This window comes from Ciconia boyciana, chromosome 3 (genome assembly GCF_034638445.1).
Source record: "Ciconia boyciana chromosome 3, ASM3463844v1, whole genome shotgun sequence".
NCBI classification, from domain to species: Eukaryota; Metazoa; Chordata; class Aves; order Ciconiiformes; family Ciconiidae; genus Ciconia; species Ciconia boyciana.
In genome coordinates, this window is record NC_132936.1 from 75,459,492 (window position 1) to 75,480,201 (window position 20,710).

Below are 20,710 nucleotides of genomic sequence, written 5' to 3' on the forward strand. Positions count from 1 at the left end.
AAGTCTAGTTTGAATACCGATACTGTATTACACTGGAGCATCTCTGCTGTTTCTGATCTGTTTGAGTGGGGTTTTTAGTTAGGGTTTGTCACTGATTCCTTTTTACATATTTCTGAATTATACAGTATGCAAAGCAATAAATATGAAAATATATAGCATATGGAGCATAACACTATGCAGAAAAACTCTTGATAACATTTCTAGTTACTACTTAGTACCTATGTTTTTCTGCCAGATTATGGTGATAAGACCCTCTGTTATGCTTAAGGAAAAAAGAATCAAGGCAAACTTACTTGATATAATAGGGCACTTTGTTATGTGAAACAGATCTCTGCCATGGAAACTGTACTGAGGCTGAGAAAATAAAGAGAACGTAATTATTAGAAAGCACCTGTCAAATTAAAAAAAAAACAACACTAACTTTATTTTTTTTATTTATTTAACAATTAAAACAGTTATAATAAATTAAATGGGAACAATTAAAATTTCCCAGACAACTTTCAGTAATTAGAAAATCAGCTGGAGAAAACGACGGCGATCTATCAAGATGATTCTAGGCATCTATTTGATGCCAAGCTGGAAATAAAACAAATGTGGTGATTCTAGTTCAAAGGAGGATAATAAATTCTGAGCAAGCAAGACATCCATCCAGGGAAAATGGAGACACTGGTTTTCCTACCTCCATAGAATTATTATCAGTGTAAGCTTTGAAAATAAATGCTTCCACTACTATAATTAATGCTCTGCAACAGAACAAAAAGGAGAAATATCAACCTTATTTTTATTAGTTACAACCCTTAGCTCCTATTTTCAACTCAAATTAATATTGATTAACACTGTATGACCAACAAAAAAAGGCATTAAAACTTGTCTTTGCGCTCCTTGCTGAACAGCGGTAATCTTTGCAGAATTTATGCAAGTCTGACACATCAACAGATATCATCCATAACATCAAGAAGCCTTCTGCATACTGAGTTGCAAAAGGCATGAAGTCATACATGACACTACAACTCTGCTTATCTAAAGATCCCAGAAGATAAAAGGGGAAAAGTTTTCAAGCCAACAGGACTGCTGGTGTACAACTTAAAAGTAGCTATTTACTGAAGAACTGTAGGTATGTATATGCCCTACCAGAAATTACCAGACTAGTGCCTGGTTAATTAGGGTTTTATCATAGAAGAAACTCAATTCACTAGATTCAACGTAGAAGCAGAGACTGAAAGAACAGGTAGGAATAACTGATCATCACAATGGGCTGAATTTCTACTGTACATATATGCCAACACTTCCAAGACAGAGTACCTACTCTTAAGTGTTAACACCCCTGTTTAAAAACCTGGCAAAATGAGATACAGCTTTGATCTACATTGGATCTCAAGTAATTAAACTCTCAATTAATGTAATTTTCTGCAAGCATGGCCCACTTTAGAGCTCATCCCTCTTTGGAAAAAAAAAAATCCATTTGAAAGTAACTCTCTCCTCTTCCCCTAAGACCTCTCAGGCTGCAGCAAAGACTTATCAGCCATGTAACCCCCGTAGGCTGGTGCTGCTGCAGAGAGAGGCAGGTCCCGCCCTGCTCCCAGCTGGCTGTTGCCTGAGCAGTTTAATGGCTGTGACCTCTTCCTGGACCACACAAAATTTCATGGCTTATAATTTAAGAAACATTCATGCACTGAAAGACAGATTAACTGGGAAGAATATTTGGGAAACTACAGGAACCAAGCAAACCATATTATTCACTGGAAAAAAAAAAAAAAAGAAAATTCCATATCACTATTTAAAGAAGAAAATAACATCTGCAATAAAGAGGTAGGTAGTTACCTGGTAAAGAAAAAACATAGTGAAGGCTAAATGCTCAGCTAGAGGTAGTTAACTAAAAAAAATAATCCTTAAGCATTCATAACTCTGAAAAAAAGAAAAAATAAATCAACCAGATAGGTGAAAGTGGCCATCAGCTTTAGAGTTTCATTCTTTAGTGTTGCAATTTGGCACCTATGGTGGCTCCAGTACTACTACACTAATTATGTCAGCTAACTAAGAAGAAAAATCTGGCGACAGTTGGCTTAGGCACAATTTATGTGCTATGACAGACTACAGATATTCTGCACTGACACAGATATGGACTAAACATAATAAATTAAATTGTTAATTATTACGGGCCAAATCATACTCTATTTATTTGGGAACGACCTTTCTAAAAATGTTGCCAGTTCTCTGCTGCACGAAACTCTGCAAAATGAAATTCCCGTTCTTTTTTTAAAATCAGTTTCTCGATGAAAACTGAACAGAATAATTATCAATTCTGGCACTCACTAGCAGGCCTGCAGATATTAGTAAGGCTGGACACGACTGAAGAGATGCTTTGAGCAGGCCACTTGAAGACCTAGGCTATTTGTTAGGGAACATGTGGAGTCAGCGCTCTGTGGATGTTCATGGGTTCTTCTAAGAAAGCATACAAGAAACACAACGGAGAGGAGTGGATCTTGAGCCTTAGAAAATAAATGAATTACAGAAAAAACAAGTTATTGTTTCTAAAGGCAGGAGACAGCAAAACAATATTTTTGTAAAGAATAACGGATTATAAGAATTCTTCATCTTTATCTGTATTAGGGATGTGTAAAATTTACTGATCAGTAACTAACTTGCAAAGAGCTTACTTTCCATCTCAAAAGCACTGACAAAAAGAGCAAATCAAATTCTGCCTAAGACTGATGGGAGGGGAAAAAGAGCTCAGCAAAGAGAGGGATCATAGATTGTAGTGGCTTACTAATACTGCTTTACCTCAGCCTCCTACTGCAGGACATTTTGGGAAGGGCCAACGTCATATTGTTTGCTAGTCTTCAAAAACATTCTGAAACACTTTCTTAGCGATGGTCTGGGCGAATCCATGTAATTGGTGTTCCAAGAACTCCAACAGCAGTATTAAACGCTACACTGTGTCTTTTTAGTAACATTTAGAGAAATGTTACTAGCCACTGCAGAGGTGAAATCACTGGATTAAGGGGGCTGGAATCAGGGTGCTAGATAATCTCATGTAGGCTCTCTTTCCTATGAAAGGTTGGACCAGATGATTTTTTGAGGTCCCTTCCAACCTCGGCTATTTTATGATTCTATGAACCTGATGAACAGGTAGAAATAGGTGTTTTGCTAGCACAAATCACTGATTAAATGACAACTGGGAGCTAGTCAGCTGAAAAATGGTGTAATGGCAAGTTATGGTATCTTCTTAGGATTTGGAGGAAGAGTAACAGGTAGGCGAGGTAAATTTAAAATAGCTGCTGTCAAATAAGCACAGATAAAAACCTCCCCTCTAATCAGAAGTGCAACTTTGGACATAAAGATTTGCCCGAGACATATATATCATAATCTCAGTTTTTGAAGTCTGAGGTTATTTTACTCAGACTACTGAGCTACTTGTTCCTCACAGTTAGAAGTCATTTATGGCTGCTAAAAAGGTTTAAAAAATTTTATTCAGAATACACAGTATTTCAACTTGTCAGGATAAACCCTTCATTTTTCCAGATTTAATGATTTTTTAAATTATTATTACTTTCTTTTTGAAGTTACTGTCCCTAACTTTCATTTAAAAGACTTTTTATAGAAAGTCGTACGTATTAAGTTCGGTAACTCTGTCTAGTTCAAGCTCTTAAAACTTTTTTTTTTTTTAATAAGTTTTTGCTGTAGTTTGTGTGGGGAAGGAGGTTGTTTTTAACAATTTAAATGGATAACTGCATATTATTTAGTTTTGCAGGACTGTGGTACTTGGCTATAGCTCTTTGCAGTATCTACCAACATGCATTCTGGAAACTTTCCCTTCTTGACTTTTGTATGTAATGTAAACTGAACGTCCTCTCAAGCCTGGAGAAGATGCCCTAAGCAAGGCTGAGGCATGCTGATAAGGCACTGCATAGTCTCTTTGGACATAATTCTAATGAATGTTTCATCCAGCAACAAAGCCAGCTTACCACTCACTCAGTCTTGTGAATGCAACTATTTGTTGTGGCATGCTATAAGCCAAATCACGGAAATGATCCAGGTCAAGGCAAACAAAACCAGCCAACCTTGCCTGGCAGGCTTCCTTGTTTTGCATGTGGACTCTTTCACTGATTTTTTTTTTTTTTTTTTTCCCCATCCAGATCAGTCACCTGAACATTTGCATTGGTCCAGGTGAGGAGAGGTGAGCAGCCTTAACAGTGACACAGGAGTGAAGTCAGGAACTTCTCAGACCAGCTAGAGTAGAGGAAACTGCATCTTCTCTACATTGCTTCCTTACCTGTTTTAATCACACAAACTAGACTGACTAACTCTCCCAAACAGTTAATCTGGCTTTTTTCAACAGTGCCAAAGATACCACTCTATCTATATTCTTTTTAGCAAATTATTACATAGGTGTACTGTCCAGGTCAAGGTTACAAATTTAAGATTGGAAGGGCTACAAAACCACTGTGGCAACACTATGCAATACTTCTAATGGAGTTTAAAAAACAAAACAAAACAAAAAAATCACATACTTTTAAAGTTGCTTGTTTGTTCTGTCAATTTAAAAAAAGGACAAAGTGGCTCCAGGAATTGTTATTTTGCATAACAGCTGTAATATTTTAGATACACTGCATCTTGTTTACCATGATGTTTACTTTAAAACTAGTTGTCAATTTAAAATAAGAACACGGTTGTCACATAACTCAAGAAGAAATCAAGATTTATTTATTGTTTTAAATTATATTAGCTGTTTAGCTATACAGTGACATACAGCACTTGAGAATCTCTGGGACAGAGCTGCTCATTTTTATGTTCACTTCTCAACTCCTGCAATAATTTTATCTTTATTATTGAGGCCCTCTGTTAAATACTGGAGAGCTGACTGGGTTAACGCTTTGTACCATGAGCTCTGATGATGGCAGATAGGCTAGAACATCAGAAAATCAATATGGATCTTGATATGACAACCTATCTATCTGTAATGAATAAGTCAAATGAGAATGAGAGAGCAAAAGCATCTGCTTTTGCCCTCTTAGTATATGGGAGATTGTAGGCTTACATCTCAAATTTTTACTAAACAGAAAAAGATGCAAGGATGGGTCTCAAGAGGAAGTGATGCAGTTCCCCTTTATTTGAAGTTCCAGGAATGTATGACATGAAGCCTTTAATAAAAAAAAAATCCAGGCAGCTCTTCCTTTGTGTCATCCCAGCAAGTGTGGAAGCAAAAGGAAACTGAAGAAAGAGGTAGCAGGGGATGAGAAGATGTGGTTATGAACACATAAAGATTCTGGAACAGCCACAGGTCAGACCTTGCAGCAAACAGCGAACAAAGAATAAAGCAACCAGGGGCACAACCATAACTCAGCAAGATATTACACTGATCCCCAAGGGAAGCACGCCAGTGAGAATGACAGTGGAGTTATGAAGATGAAACACCCCTACAAAAACGAAGATCAAACACCCCTACAAAAACAGGGAGGTAGATAACAACATGGAAGAGGAAATTCCTGTTCCTCAAGCCATATGGAAACCTGGAGTAAAGAGCAGTCAGTGTTTGATAAAGCCATCATATCTCAAATGCATCTATTAATTCAAAGAACTTACTGGAAAGAAAGTGCTGTGATGCAGGCCCAAAATCTCGGTGTGCCTCCTGTAACTGTTTAAGGCGATCCTCTACAGACACCTACACACATAAACACACATACACAAAATTTACATTGCATTTACTTTGTAACACCAGGGCCATGATAATAAACACACTTGTTTACATTCATTTTTAGTTAAATAAATTTAAGTTGTCTGTGTGTCATAGCACTTATCTGACATCCAGCTATTAAAGGCTACTTTTTTTCTTTCATTTGCTCGATGAAAGTCATGTTCATATCTTGCAGCGTTCCTGTGCGAGTACTGCAGATCAATAACGAACAATAGTCGTTTCATCGTGACTATATCTGACTGCAGAAGCTTCTGACCTCCTCCCAACCCTTCCGTTGTCCAAATTTCCACAGTCAGCGGGTCTCAGTTTGATTGTATTGATCTCACAGCTGCCTTTCCAGCACAGAACCATTTTGGAAAATACCACTTCACTGGCTGACATGACTCCCCCCTGTTTTATTAATTGAAACTGCACTAGCACACCCAGCAGCAGTTTGGCTGCTTAGTTAACTCAATTGAGAGGACACACACACACAACACAAAAAAACCCCAAACCCCAAACAAAAAAACCCTAAAAACCCCCCAAAAAACCCAAAACCCACTACCAAATTACATTAGGAAAGGGAAGGACTGATATGACACATTAATAGTTTTGCCTCTCAGGAGCGACTGATTCAAAACTACTAGCCCAGAAGCTGATAACCAGGTTTTGAAAATTCAGTCCCACTACCCTCAGCTAGAGAGGCAACAGATCCTCCATCCTTCCCCCAATTCTTTCAGATGCTTAGTATCACCTTTAGAAACCAGGTAAAGAAATAAATAGCAGCTGACTCAGAATAAGTATTTCCTACCAAAAAAAAAAAGAATGACGACAAAGTGCAAAAACTGATAAATGAACTTTAACTGATGTAAGAAACTCCATTAAACCATTCACTGTGAAACTGTGCATGAGTTTGAACTGTAATCAGACACATTGATTTACCTTTCTCAGACCATTTAAGTACAATAATCATAACTAAGCAATGTGAATCTCTCTTACAGCATACCCTCTTCTGTTGTATAATGCTAAATGTGCTATTGCTCACATCTTGTTATAGCTCTACTAATACTTAAGTCACTTTAAGTGAAATTCCCTGCAGAAACTGAACATTCAAAACCAAAATAAAACAGCTTTCACAGAAGCTGGAAACACAACAGAAATATATACACCAGTTTTCAGTAACAATGATTTATGCAGTAAAAATACTGCTATAAGACATACAGAAAAGCATGCAGCAATAGTTCCCACTAGTCTCCAGAGACTAATGCAGTCTCCTGAGTGAGTAAACTACTGAGACAGCTTGAAAGGAAAAGCTTTTGGTCAAGCCACAGAAGGAAAGACAGCTCCCTTTGTTGCTTTGGTACCACTAAAGTAACACCTTAAAGATAGAAATAATGAACAAATGGTAATAATGCATCTTTTAAGAGAACAGAAGAGAGTGAGAAGCATCCCTCCCCCCCACCTACTGTACACATTCAGAAGAATACCTGTAAAAGTTTCCACCGCATATTAAGATCATCCAGTTGACGAGACATCTTTAATGATGGATAAAGGTCAAGTGGAGACAGCTGACTGGACAAATCATTCACTGTTTTAACTTTCAAGTTGATGGGAGCAATTTCTTCTCTAAAAGCCTAGAAGAGCAAGAAGCATACGTTTATGCTTAACGGACATCTGAGCAGCAAAAAAGCCACCGTAAACTCAACGTGGTGCTGACTTGCCCAACATGGTAGCTTATCTTAAACAACCGTATGCAACTCTGAGTTCTCCAGCACAGTTCACTCACCTCGATATTCTTATTAACTCCTTCATATCCATCTTTAGAGAAAAACAGTATGAAATTTACCCAAATGCTCATATCCGAACTACACCCCTAAAACAATTTAAATAAGGTTTTTAGTGGTGCCATGTGGCTTTAGAGCTTTTCTTTCCAAAAAGAAATACGCAATGCTCTATCAGGAGCTTTAACAGTATATAGCCTGTCAAGTGCTCTTAAGAAAAAAATGTGTTCAGTAACTACAGTTTTCCAGTATTAAGCAGCTGACAAAAATTCAATTTAAAAACTATTATTGAATTAGCAAACCATGAAGGAATGTATCTTCTAAGGAAAAGGAGTACAATGTTTTACCTGATTAGAACCGTAGAGTAAAATCATTGCAATGATTAAAAACGGAAATCAAACGGAACTAAAAATACAGCATTAAGAAAAAATTGATGCAAGTTTTAGTTACAGTTGAAAAGATGCATCAAATGTCTTTCTTGCTGTGAGCAGTTAATTGTTCAATCCTGTGAACGGCTTGATTAAACATCATGAAACAAGCCAAAAAACAACTGGAAAAAATATTTTCTTTGGACAATTCCGTTATTTACCTCCCTTCAAAATCTCTCTCATCAAGCCCAGGAACAGAAGGCACCTATTGGCAAGAAAGAAGTGTTTGGCTTCTGGACAGGCAGCAGGCCCTTATTACTTCAGCAGATGTTTCAGTTTTTCCACAGCCATGAAAATCTAAAAGACTTTTCTTTACTTTGCTTTCCAGAAAAAGCCATCAAGATATAACGAATCGCTTCTTAACATGAGAACAAAGAGTTATTCAGCATCAACTTCTTAGTGCTTGCTTTAGTATCTATATTAAAATGTAAGAGTCGGAGGAGGAGATGCATTACTCTTCTCAAATCAACAGCAGGCTGGATATAAACCAGCTTTAACTGCCTTTGTTTTAAAGACTTTGGTTCCATTAAACCTCAAAGTAACAAAAAAACGTGGAGAATTTGAAGATGCTTACATTCATACATGTGAAATAATGCAGTCCTGTGTTAATTTCGTATGAGTCCACAGGCCATGTATACATAGAGACAGTATCTGCAGAAAACTGGTTGCAGCCCATGGCCCTTCATTCTTCTAACACCAGTGGCCCATGCTGAAGACATGGATGGTCAAGTACATGACCCCAGGGTCCTCTGATGTTTTGCCATATTCATTCTTGAGCTTAAAAACTGAAGAGTTGTGTTTGTGAAACAGAAGCTTGGTGATAACTGCTAAATTTGCCAGAAATAGCAATCTTCTCTACCTACATGTGCATATCCACGTTTTCCTGGAATCCCTGATATTCAGGCACTCCCCCAAGCACTGTGCTGTTTCCAGTTTTCCTGGACAATGTTAGTTATCAGAAGGTTTGCTTCTTTGGGGAGCTCTGCACTACTGGGTCCCTACCCAACCCATGCAGCTAAGCAGGGGACGACTACTACCCATCATGAGCAGCCATGCCTTGGGGTGCTGAGCCCTGCATGGGTGGCCTGGAACCCTAGCTGCAAGAACTGGTATGCCCATGAAACATTATACGGTAGTATGTCCCCTTCACTTTGAAATAATCCTGAAGAGAAGCCAGGCTAAATTAAAGGCAAATACAAATTTTCACTCATACAAGCTAAAACAGACAACAGATGTGTGAAGTTTGTAGAAGTTAAGGAACAGAAATTAAAACTATGTATATACTTCTGTATGACTGAAAGAGCTCTAAATGCTTTTCTAAAAAGAAAGCTATTTATGATGGCCAAACAGATCCGACAGCTCACCAGTACAAACAGGAAGGAAGCCTAATGTCAACTGCCATGATGATAACTGACTCAGCCTTACTCATACTCCAGTGCCTAGGCAAAGCTCCAAACACACCCGTGGCCTAACTATGGATTAGACAGTATTTCTAGGAGGAAAACATTTAAATCCTAGAACACAATTTTTTTCATTTAATTAATGTTATATTCTGTACACATCTGTAGCTTGCTGATCACATGTGCTTATGCAATCACAGCTGACAGCGATTGTGGCACAGTACTGGACTTTCTTTGAGACCTCAGATCTAGTATTTAAAGAGCACTTTAAACTGTATATGAGAATTTAAGTATACAGTGTATACGTATCTAACGCGAGTAGGGGTAGAAGAATGGAGGGGTCTGACTCTCACATAGGCTACATATTTCCCAGGAGTTCCACACTTACTGTAGTTTTCTCAATGTGGTCTGGTAATGAATCTATGAGCAAGTCTCCCACAGGTTTCCAGCCATTCCTCACGTTTTCAGCCTCCTTCAAGTCAGCATCGAGGTCATCCATGGCACACTGCAAGTCTTTCAGTTTTTCTAATGCTTTGTCCACTTGCTTCTGCCAGATACTGGCACTGGCATTGAGGTTCTCCCATTTCTCTTTTACCTCTGATGACTGCTTACGCATAGCTTTGGCAATCCTCATGGCTTTCTCCTCAGGGGTCAACTCTGCAGAGGGAAAGAAAAGTTACGCTATTTATTTTTTCTCTTATTCATGTCTAGTTAAACAGACAGTGCTCCTGAGGTACATGCTGAAGACAGTCAGTAAGTCCAGAATCAACTATTAATTTATTTCAGTGGGTACAGGGTAGAAGAAAGTCCACCTTGCTATAAGTGAAATAAACCTTAATCACTTCTGATGACAAAATAAAGCTTGATCAGAAGACAGGAAACTATTCCTGACTTTGATGTATTATGATATCCACAAAGCAAAGGCAGCTTACTGCTGATTTGTTATTTTTGGAGGCAATAATAGGGGAAGGAAATAAAAGATCATTCTTCCCTACTGGAAACTGCAATAGGGAACCTGGGGACCATTTCATGTAGAAAGAACAAGAACAGTGCTTTGTTCCTGGATCACGTACCACCACCTTTCACCCTACCCCCAGGATATCTCTTCTCTTGCTATTCTCTAGCAAAAACCAAGGTGTACTGAGTACCACGTGGTGAGCAGTTCTGCAGCTCTACATCCATTTTTCTGTGTTAACACCAAGTTCTAAAATGCTGTTTTAAATAGGTTTTGCAAATCTAAAAATATTTAATGAACCTGTTGACTGAAAAAGAGCCAAGCTTATAGTGAACTATTTCTCACAAATTTCAAGCTTACGTGTCTAAATTCCACGCAACCCAGCAGCCATGGAAATCCATTCATGTTAGCAAAGACCAGCTGTCACTGAATAAGCAAAGCCGAAGTGGGCACACACACAACCTCAGGACCTAGTCACAGGAGATGATACTGATTATTTCAGTAAATTGTTTATATTTAAATCCCCAGTCCCTAGTAAGTCTGCAAGACATCAGACAGAACTCCACACCATAGACATGCCTCAGCCCTCTGACAACAAGAACTGAGTCAGCTGGTGGCTTATCTCTTCTCCACAACAGATGATTTCTGCAAACCAGTCAGGTGGTCTATCAATAAGAGAACATGCTGCCTTTCCTGGGTCTTCAATTTGAGACTGAGCAAGAACCAGACAGTCAGAAAGCTAAAAAGAAAACCTTAAGACATCCCCAGCAGGTCCTGCTGTCTACTGCTCAGAGGGGCTTTGCTGAAAAAAGTCACAGGTAGCTTCCTTCAGTAATGACAAACAAAGCCAGTCTCAGAGGATTCTCCTTCTACATAACAACCTTGCGGTTTCTGCAGGCAGAGAAGCAAGCAGAGCAAACTTGATACAATGCAGAAAACAGTGAAGGGGGAGGGACATGGCATACACAGAAATTAAGCCAACTGGCCTCCTATTCACTCCTATATAAAACCCTTGGAAAAGGTTTATCACAGTATTCTTGTGATTAAAATGCAAGTGTTGTCTATGAATAAATTATACACAATCATGCAAAGATGAAAGCACCATTTTTGTCAGAAGTCAAATGAGATATACAATCTTCCATTTAGTGATATACTGTCTTTAAAACCATTATAACTAACTAAGCGTGGAGTTGCTAACTTGGGGGAGGAGGGCAAGAGGGGAACATACAAAAAATGGGGGGGAGGAAGCTTTTTGCTTTTCGAAGGCTAGATGAATGTCAAAGTAAATGCACTGTTATGGTTGCAAAAGTTGTCTTACTATGCCTCTGGTGATGCAACTATTGTTCCATAGCACCCAATACAGGAAAGCACACTGCAAGTAATTAATACAAAATAAATCATTAGAATACATTAAATTTGTTGCTGAGAGAGGCAGGCACATTTTCCCCAGATGTAAAAGTAACACAGAGTTGTTTGGATCAAAACCAGAGATTCTGCCCACCAGTTCCACATATTTGTGGGGATTTTTGTTTGTGTGTTTGTTTGGGGGGTTTTTTGGTGGTTTTGTTTGTTTGTTTGGTTGGTTGTTTTTTTTTTTTAAAGTTTTTTCAGATCTTGTTAGCCCATGTTAGTCTTGATACATGCTAGACTACAAATAGTAGAAGAGCATGTATGGGGAAGAGGATGTTGCCGAATGACCTAGCGTTGCCCAAAAGCACAAGGTAACTTGCTAAGAAGTGGTTATGTAGGAGAAAAAAGTACCACCAATGGTAACCAAAGGAGAATGGGAGGTAAGGACAATCAAGAGCCAACATCACCAAAGGAAGGGAGACAAATACCTACGCTGTAGGTTGCAGAGCATGTTTTGACTTCTAGAATTAGAAAAGCTCTTTTAGAAAACAGAGAGCAATTTGAAGAAAGAGTGGAGCTTAGAGGAACAAAATAAATTTTGAGCTTACCAATATATTTCAGTGACTTGCTGGGTGTCATAAGCTATCACACAAGAGCACTGCTCACATGCACTCTGCCTGCAAAGGCAGAGGCTAGCCAGGCTTAGGGATATCAAAATGGCAAGAGGGTATTTGAGAAGAGGAATCTGGGGAGGAACAGTTGTGACAAAAACCTGCAATGCCTAACTAAATGCGAAAGGATACAAATTATGTTCGTAGCTCTCTGATACAGAGACATGGCATTAACCCACAACTTGCAATACTGACAGACCAGAATAAAGATGAAGACCAAAGATAGGCTGTGATAATTTGTACCTTGCCTCTGGAATTCCAGCAATTCACAGTAGAATAAACTACATCATAGGACAACACAGTTCTGGGATGATCTTTACCCCAAGCTTTGCAACAGATTATATTAAAGGAAAAGAAACAAAGCTTAAGTTCTAAGCAAAAAACCCTTTCAGATAAAAACCTGTTGTTTTAAACAAAAAACAACAGCTACAACTTGCTTACCTAAAAATATCAAAGAAGTTGTTACCGGAAGTAATTTTTGAATTATTCACCGTTAAGAATAATAATATAACATTGATGAATGAATGAGAATCCACTACAGTCCAGTGACAAAGGGACTGTGAACAATCTAGAAGCCAAGCTAAATTGCAGCATGCCGCAAAGTTGCACCTAGCGGCAGAGGTCAGTATCATAGGATACCTCAACCTATGAGTTATCCTATGATATCCTATGTTACAACTATAGGTTGAGGACAACCAGACGTCAGGAATAAAAGCTGCAGGACTTTAAATGAGGACTAAGGGAGCACCTAGAGTTGGAACACTTTACACAAGGAAAGTGAATACTGAGCTTTGTTGAAAGGGTTTTTTCTGCAAAGAAAATTGCAGACCAGTGGAGGAAGTCTCCTTTGTTGGCATCTTGAACATGTGAATGTAGGGGACATTATACCCAGAAACTGGACTAAGTAGAGGTTACATATATGCAAAGCTGCAATCTGCCATTTTTATCCAACGTCATGTGCTTGCATCATCCTTTACCTGTTATCAGAGCCAAAACCTACCATTTCTGCATAAAAGAGTAGAAAGTTGGAAGGGCTTAACAGGTCTAAACTAAATTATTAGCAGGTCATTTAAACCTGCTTTAGTGAGAGCTGAAAAACTCGCAAAACTTTTGGTTGTCCATAAAGGTATTGACACAACAGATTCAATGAGTGCTTCTCGCTCCAGTAGAAGCAATAAGGAAAAAAAGCGGCTGTAGCAACAAATGCAAACAGAAGAGGGGAACAACAGCCTGACTTTATTTGTCTGGCCAGTTAAAACAAGGCAGCTTTACTCACCACAGACTAGTCACATATCTTGGGAGGGGAAAAAAAATTCCAGATTGACTGAGGTGATACAAGTATCCCAATAGAACTAAAAACCAAACATCTTTTAAGACCATTTGTCAAATCAGTGTCATTGTGCAAGGGTATCTACCACATATTTTATTTGAAAAATATTAATTCATTGCAAGACTGCTTTATTTTACAAAAGCCTCGAAAGTGCTTGTAAACTTGCCCTAAAAAGACATTTACTAGGGAAATAAAGCAAAACACATTTTTATGAGCTATAAAACCATTCAGCATCTATTCATTTAAAAAAGAAATACATCTTGTGTAACTTCATGTTTTCCATCATGAAAACCCCACTTATTAATGAGCAACATATTACTTTTTTTCAAGCAGATAACACATTCTCCAAGATACTGGTTGCACAGTGTAGAATTGTAAACCTCATAAAAAACTGTCTTAACAGTGAGAACTTTCTTCTATGAATTTTGAATTCGTTTCACCAGTCTGTCATTACATACACTGGCAGACAGAGTCCCTTTTTGCTGTGAAAAAATATTACACAGTGGTGGTTGTTTTTTTGTCCCCACTTAATAGAAAGTCTTCTCAGTGGTCAGCTTTTTTTTTTTTTCCCCCTCTTCTTTTTCTTTTTAATGGTACTTATTACATTATCTCCACTTCAGCAGCTGCTCAGAAAGTAAGAAAAGCCTATATACACTGGACCATCTGTTTACCAGGGAGAAAAGATATTCACTGACCTTGCAGTCAGGGAGAAAGAGCAGAAAAAAAAGTCTTGCTTCTGTAGTGAAAAAACTTGATTTTAATAAGCATTTTTTGTCACAAACAAAGCAATGAAAGCACCAAGAGCTTTTCTGTGTCCCTAGCAGAGACAGAGTGCCAAGGAAGGAAAACTTTCAAGCCTGAACTTTACAGCATATAGCTTCCTTACACGCTTACATATATGGAGAATACTGACCCAGCAAAGTTATCACTGAAGAAAATTCTTCTTGCTTAAGAATTTATTCTAGATCTCTCAAACTATTCTTGGCTCTAGCAGTTTTGATTCTAAGCAACTTTGCTTGATCCTCATTATGTGGACCTGAACTTGTGATCTCTTTCCGTCTTGCCACAATTACATTAATTTCCTTTCACTTTTGCTACATTCTTAATAAAATACACTAGAACTGGAGCTGACTTCATGCCCCCTCCCTCTCCCATTATGTCAAACATTGTCTCTTCCTTGGTTCAATCAATCTTTGCGGCAAAAAACAATGGGTGACACAGCACTGTAATCATTATGAGCACTTTCAGAGCATTTGAACAGACACAATGGCACGTTGTCAAACTCCTAAGCAGAAGAACCAAAAGCAGTGCTATCGTTGCATGATGAAGCCTTCATCATTGCTCCAGCAAAAGCATTCTCCGGGTTTCTAACAACTAAGAAAACTGAGTTCTGGCGGGATGGGAATAGGAAGTTTAAAGAATAAGCAGCAACTGGTTAATGTGGAAATGTAGCAATTAGTCAGATTCCAAGCACCCAGCCATGCAAGCATAACCCAGTATGTCACCTTTTTCTCCTATTCAAATATCTATTGCATATGTAGTTAAAACAAAGAAAAAGCACAGTCATTTTCATCTTAGCCCATTTAGGTTTTCTTCTATCAAAAGTTAAAGTTCTTCAAATCAAAGAAATACAATTAAATAAAGAGTGAATGAAGAAAGTCTCTGCAGGATAAAAGACAAATTACCTTCGGTCTGCAGAAGACAGAATTGCGAAAGCAGAGAAAATGAAAGCTGTTAACCTCATGTATGATGAATATTTCTGGAAAGGGCCCAGAGTATGGGCTCCAGATACAGACAAATGAGAACAATGCCAGCAAATACACATATCCTTTAATAATGGTTGTTGATATTTCCCAGTGGGTGCTGGTGAGGAAGACACAGGAGGATGAAACAAAGATAAAATAGCTTCTAGTTAAAAGAGATAATTAAGTCATCCCATAGCATCTATCTCCAGAAAACTAAAGATTACACCAATCCTGAGAACCACGCACTTACCCAACATAACCAGTGTAATTTGTCAATATAATCAAAACACATATAATACTTTTCACTAAAAACAAGCCACGATTTTGTAATAAATGGTGTGATCCAAAGCAAGTTCACAATATTTTTTCACAGTGGAAGCCCAAAGTTTGTATTGCTCCAGGAACATAAACTGGGTAGGAAATCAGTTTTACTCTGCTCCTGCCACAAAACCAGAAAAATCCAAATATAACAGCACTGTTATAGCATCACCAAGCTACTATATCTTCTTCCAGTTTCTGTTGAAGGGAGAGTACTAATGGAGAGAAAGCTATCACCACTGTATCCCAGTTGCTCTAGGTAAGCAAGGAATTAATCCTATGTTTCTTCCCAAAGCACTGTGACTGCAGATTGTAACAGGCCTTTTATTTCTTCCAAAGATGAACAAAGATTTTTTTCTGGCACAGCACACATGGCAGGTAGCTCCTCAGCAAAGCTGCAGGAGACAGATATACATCTCCTAACAGCATTTTAGAACAAAACAAAGGCATCTATTTTATCCCAAAACAATACAAAAACGGAAAATAAAGACAAGTCAAGCAGTGCAAAAGACAGGGCTCCCTGACTTGATGGCGTCCTATAACAACAACACAGGACTTTAAAACATCCATGTTCTGAACTTTTTTGAAACTTCTAAGCAAGTTTCCTCAGCCTGTTTTCTCCTTTATACACTTTTTGTATAATATTCTGCAATTTCCAATTTGCTTTCTTCAGGCTCATTTACAATGTTTTTGAGCTATGTTTGCTCTAGAGTGTAAGAAAGGGATTTTCTTTCAAACAAGGTCCTAACCTTTGACATCCATCAGTCATCCGCATTGCTAGTAGATCTGAGAATTCTCTTGCGGACAAAGCTTTACTGGTTTCTGGAGACTTTAAAACAAGGCAACAGTTAAACCTTAAGAACATGGCTTCTACCTGGAAAGGATCCTGTGTTTCAGCTAAAACCAGGCCATAACATAGCATACAGGTCAAGAATGAATGTAATTCTGTTTATATCCTGAGGTTCTCATGGTTAAAAAAAAATAAAATAAAATTAACCACTATGGCCTCAGACCAGCCTGTTTCCGACACTCAGCCTTTAAACTCCTCTAAGTTTGCACTCCACAGCACTCAGCAAACGGAAACAACTCCCTTGAACTTTACTAATATGACTCCAAGCAGGTAACTGTGTAGGCTCTACAGGAAGAAATTCAAGGCTCTACCCAGGTGGACTAAACTTGTACAGTGACTAAGAGATCTATTTGAAAAGGAGAGAGATACATTTGAAAAGGAGAGAGAAACTTAGTTTGAGATTCTCTCATGGTTAACTGCACATTTCTCTAATCTTATGAAGAAACACCCAAAAGTCACAAGTGAATGAGCTCCAACTAAAACAGAGGCAGCAATGTTCAAAATAGTGTAAGTAGTTTCTAGGCATGATTCCGCTGACCTCCAGTGGGCCATACCCTCTTTATTCTCCTACACACTTCTAATTTTCACACTCAAGACTTCATACTCAGCCCAGCTGCATAGCAGAGAACAAAAAATTATTCTAGTGGTGTGTGATAGCTAGTGGACAGGCACAAATGGTTGGGAATAGAAATGGTGCCTGCTATATACATTAGAAAACAGTAAATTGCCTATTTCCAGTGAGATCTTCCTTGCTAAGAGGAAAAATTATGGCAGAGAATTTATCTGAATGTGTTCAGTGGTAGGAAAAGAAGTTCTGACTTTCATTTATGTCTGAAACAGGTGAATATGTTGTGTGTCTGCAAGTTTAAATAAAGTAGATGCATATAATTCACTGATACCTATTAATATATTTATCTTGTAACACAGATGTGATTTATGGGGTTTTCTACACTTTCAATTAAGAGGAGATAACAGATGGTAAATACCTAATTTTAAATGATGTGTTTATCACAACAACCTTTGCTACCAAATAACAGCTTTCAAAGCTAGGAATCTGATTGCTGTAAGAAAACTAGAAGCTACTGAAGTGCTTCGACAATACCACAGACTCCTGGAAACATTCACTACTGCAGTGAGAATCAGTGTAGTAGCCTGTGGTAATCTGCTAGGATGTTAGTTTATGTTATCTTCTAAAAAAATTATCTCCATTCCTTCACTGCATCAGTGGAATTTTAAGGACAGAATTTCAGTGAAGCCGTATCATCAGTTCATAGAACCCTGGGGACAGAAAATATTATTTCTGCTTTCCTTTATGTTTCCCATGGTCTGTAAGCTTACTAACAGTACAGGGATCTAAGAAGCCAACTGTAACTATGCCATAGAGAATTAGAATTAACATTTTTAGATCTAAGTTTTCTCCTATACCATGGACAAGTGACAACAAAACTAAAAATGTGAGCATTTCCAATTTCCTTATCCTGTGCATCTATAAAATTCAGTAGCTGGCCTGCTGGTTTATCACTCAGTTCCACAGATGCTGAAGCAGCTCAAAGGCAAGAAGAATGTGAAGCTTGCTTTCTGTGATGGGGCCTCCCTATGGAAACATGGCAAAACAAAATCAGAAGAAAAGACAGATAGGAGAGAAAATTAACCTAGAAGGAAGTTTTCTGGAAGCTGAAGAACTGTGTTTGAATGTGCCAGTTACTACATGGTACAGTAGAAGGCCAACACGGGAAGCATAAGGCCAACATGGGAAAGAAGAAACCAAGGCTTGCTCATAACCTGATTTTACATTCTTGTGATATATTTGAAATTATCAAGAATATTATAGACAATAACAGGTTATCATAAGGCATCCTATAACAAATATTCTCTTTGGATGGAACAATGAATTTATGTATGCACAGGTCCTTAAATTAGGTCTTGTTCAATCAAGTTCAAAACTGATTCTTATCAGTTTTCTCCTAAATCTCTCTCATTCCTTATCCTTGCAACAATGCCCTCCCCCTTGCATGAAAAGATGGGGGCGGGGGGGGGGGAGGGGGGGAGTGGATGGAAAGGAAGAGGTTGAAGAAAATAGAAAGTGATTTTACAACCTTTATCCTCCTTGGGTTAGCTAACCCTCCCCCCTAAATACCCCTGCCATTACACAAAGTAAGAACTAACCTCAAGAAACAGTGATTTTCCAATTAATGTGATTATGATTTTTTTAAAAAAAGCTTTTCCTATTTGATTATAGAAGCAGCCAAATACATATTTAAATCATGACCATACAGTGCTGTGTACTGCTTACAATATTTTTTTAAAGACAGACTGTCAGCTTACAATCCAAAACCATGCTCCTCCCCCTTTAGCAACATGAAGTGTACTTCACTGAAGTTAATGAGTTAACTTTAATCTACTGCAGAGAATACCAGTGATTGAGAAGCTGACAGAAAATAAAAAAATAAACATTTTAAAAGCAAACATAAGCCCACACCCACAGCCTTCACTGAAAATGGTTAATCAGAAGAAAAACTGTGTGTGTCTGGATGTCTTCAAATCCAGAGATGCAGCTTTCTGGAGATCGATGGCATTACTTGTCAGAAAAAATTTACTAGACTCAGTCCCGGGTGAAATTTAACAGCTTATGATATATAAGAGATCAGAGCAGATGATGCAAAGACCCCTTTTGGCCTGAAAGTCTATTAATCTACAGAAAGTACAACACAGCTCTATGCGGGGTGCAGGTGCCCACTGCTGGCAGCGGGGGCTGCATGGGGGCCTCTGTGAGGAGAGGCCGGGGCTGCCCCATGTTGGGGACAGCTGGCTCCAGAAGACCCACCACAGAGCACAGCTGAGGCCCCCAGCCATGCTGGTGGCACCTCAGAGAAAGTGTATTTAAGAAACAGCAGAAAACACCACAGAGGGAGGAGGAGGGAACAAACAGGAGAAACAGAAGAGGGAACACCAAGGTCAGAGGAGGAGGAGCAGCCTCATGGCGTGGCAGATATTCCCCATGGAGAGCCCACGCTGGGGCAGACGAAAGATGTGAGAAAAAAGGAGCAGCAGAGAGGAACTGCTAGGCTGACCATGGACTCACCACCTTCCCACCCTCTCACACCACTCATTGCCCTGTTGAAGAGGCTGAGCATCATAACGGGGGAGAAGGAGACAGGAATGAAGGAGTCAAGTTGAGCCTAAGAAAGGGGGGAGGAAAGCTGTGGTTTTAATGTTTGTCTTTCTGTTTCCCACTACTGAATCAGTAATTAAATATTTATTTTAAATGACAATAAATAGTTTATTTTTCCCAAGCTAAATCTGTTTGGCCCATACCAGTAGTTTATATGGGATCTGCACCTGTCCCCATCTTGACCCATGAGCTTTCTCACTCCTGTTCTTCCTATCTTCTGCCTCCACCTCACTGAGGTGGAGGAAGTGAGTGAGCAGCTGGGTGGGAGTTTGACTGATAGCCAAGACTAACCCACCACATGCTCAAAAAAAGAAAGTCTATGGAACTACTGAGTGTGATGAAGGAAGAGGAAAATAAGTTCCATGCACATCTATGAAGCTTCCCAGGCTTGGCATATTTGATCAGTTTTCCAATATGATGACTAGACAAGAGACACTCATACATCACTTGCAGACCATCTGCCTGGCCATTACTGTTACGCAGTTTACCATGATCATCAAATTCCCTGCTATTCTGTTATCACTGCCATGCATATAGCACAATATAATAATAATGATGATGATGATGATAATAGTAATAAAAATTAGATGGCATTAAAAGAATTTATGATGCAGCTCATCACCTGAAGTTTGCTGTTGTACTTTCAGTCAACACTACATCATTGATATCAACCCCTGCTACAAAATGAACATTTTACACTGGTAGTATTTTATGCATTGGCATCATGTGATGGGTGGTTCTATGGCTTTCGAGAGGAGAGTCTGTGACCTCACACTTTTATGTGAAAAAATGAGCAAGTATAAAGCAAGCATTCCTTATTTTTCAACTGCAAGCTTGCTTGTGATTTAGACCAACTAAAACATTAGAGATGCAATATATCAAGTAAGTTTGAGAGTAAAGACATGTATGAGAGTAAAGTTCATTTATTATGAGAGCAATGTTTGAGAGTAAAGACATATTTGAGAGTAAAGAATGTTTTCAGGAGTCGAGACTTCAAAAAGGAAGTAGTAAGACACGTTACAGCAGCTAAGGTACC

General features: G+C 38.6%; 1 protein-coding gene across 3 annotated transcripts in view; it reads right to left on the minus strand.

Moving 5' to 3' along the window:
• UTRN (utrophin) overlaps positions 1–20,710 on the minus strand; it is a 393,293-nt gene that overhangs the window by 78,638 nt on the left and 293,945 nt on the right. For all 3 annotated transcript variants that reach the window (XM_072856186.1, XM_072856185.1, XM_072856184.1), the window contains 4 exons: positions 9,672–9,940; positions 7,162–7,308; positions 5,584–5,662; positions 294–354 (listed from right to left, as the gene is read on the minus strand). In XM_072856186.1, coding sequence (XP_072712287.1) covers positions 294–354; positions 5,584–5,662; positions 7,162–7,308; positions 9,672–9,940 — 556 coding nt within the window. The remainder of the gene's footprint in view (positions 1–293; positions 355–5,583; positions 5,663–7,161; positions 7,309–9,671; positions 9,941–20,710) is intronic.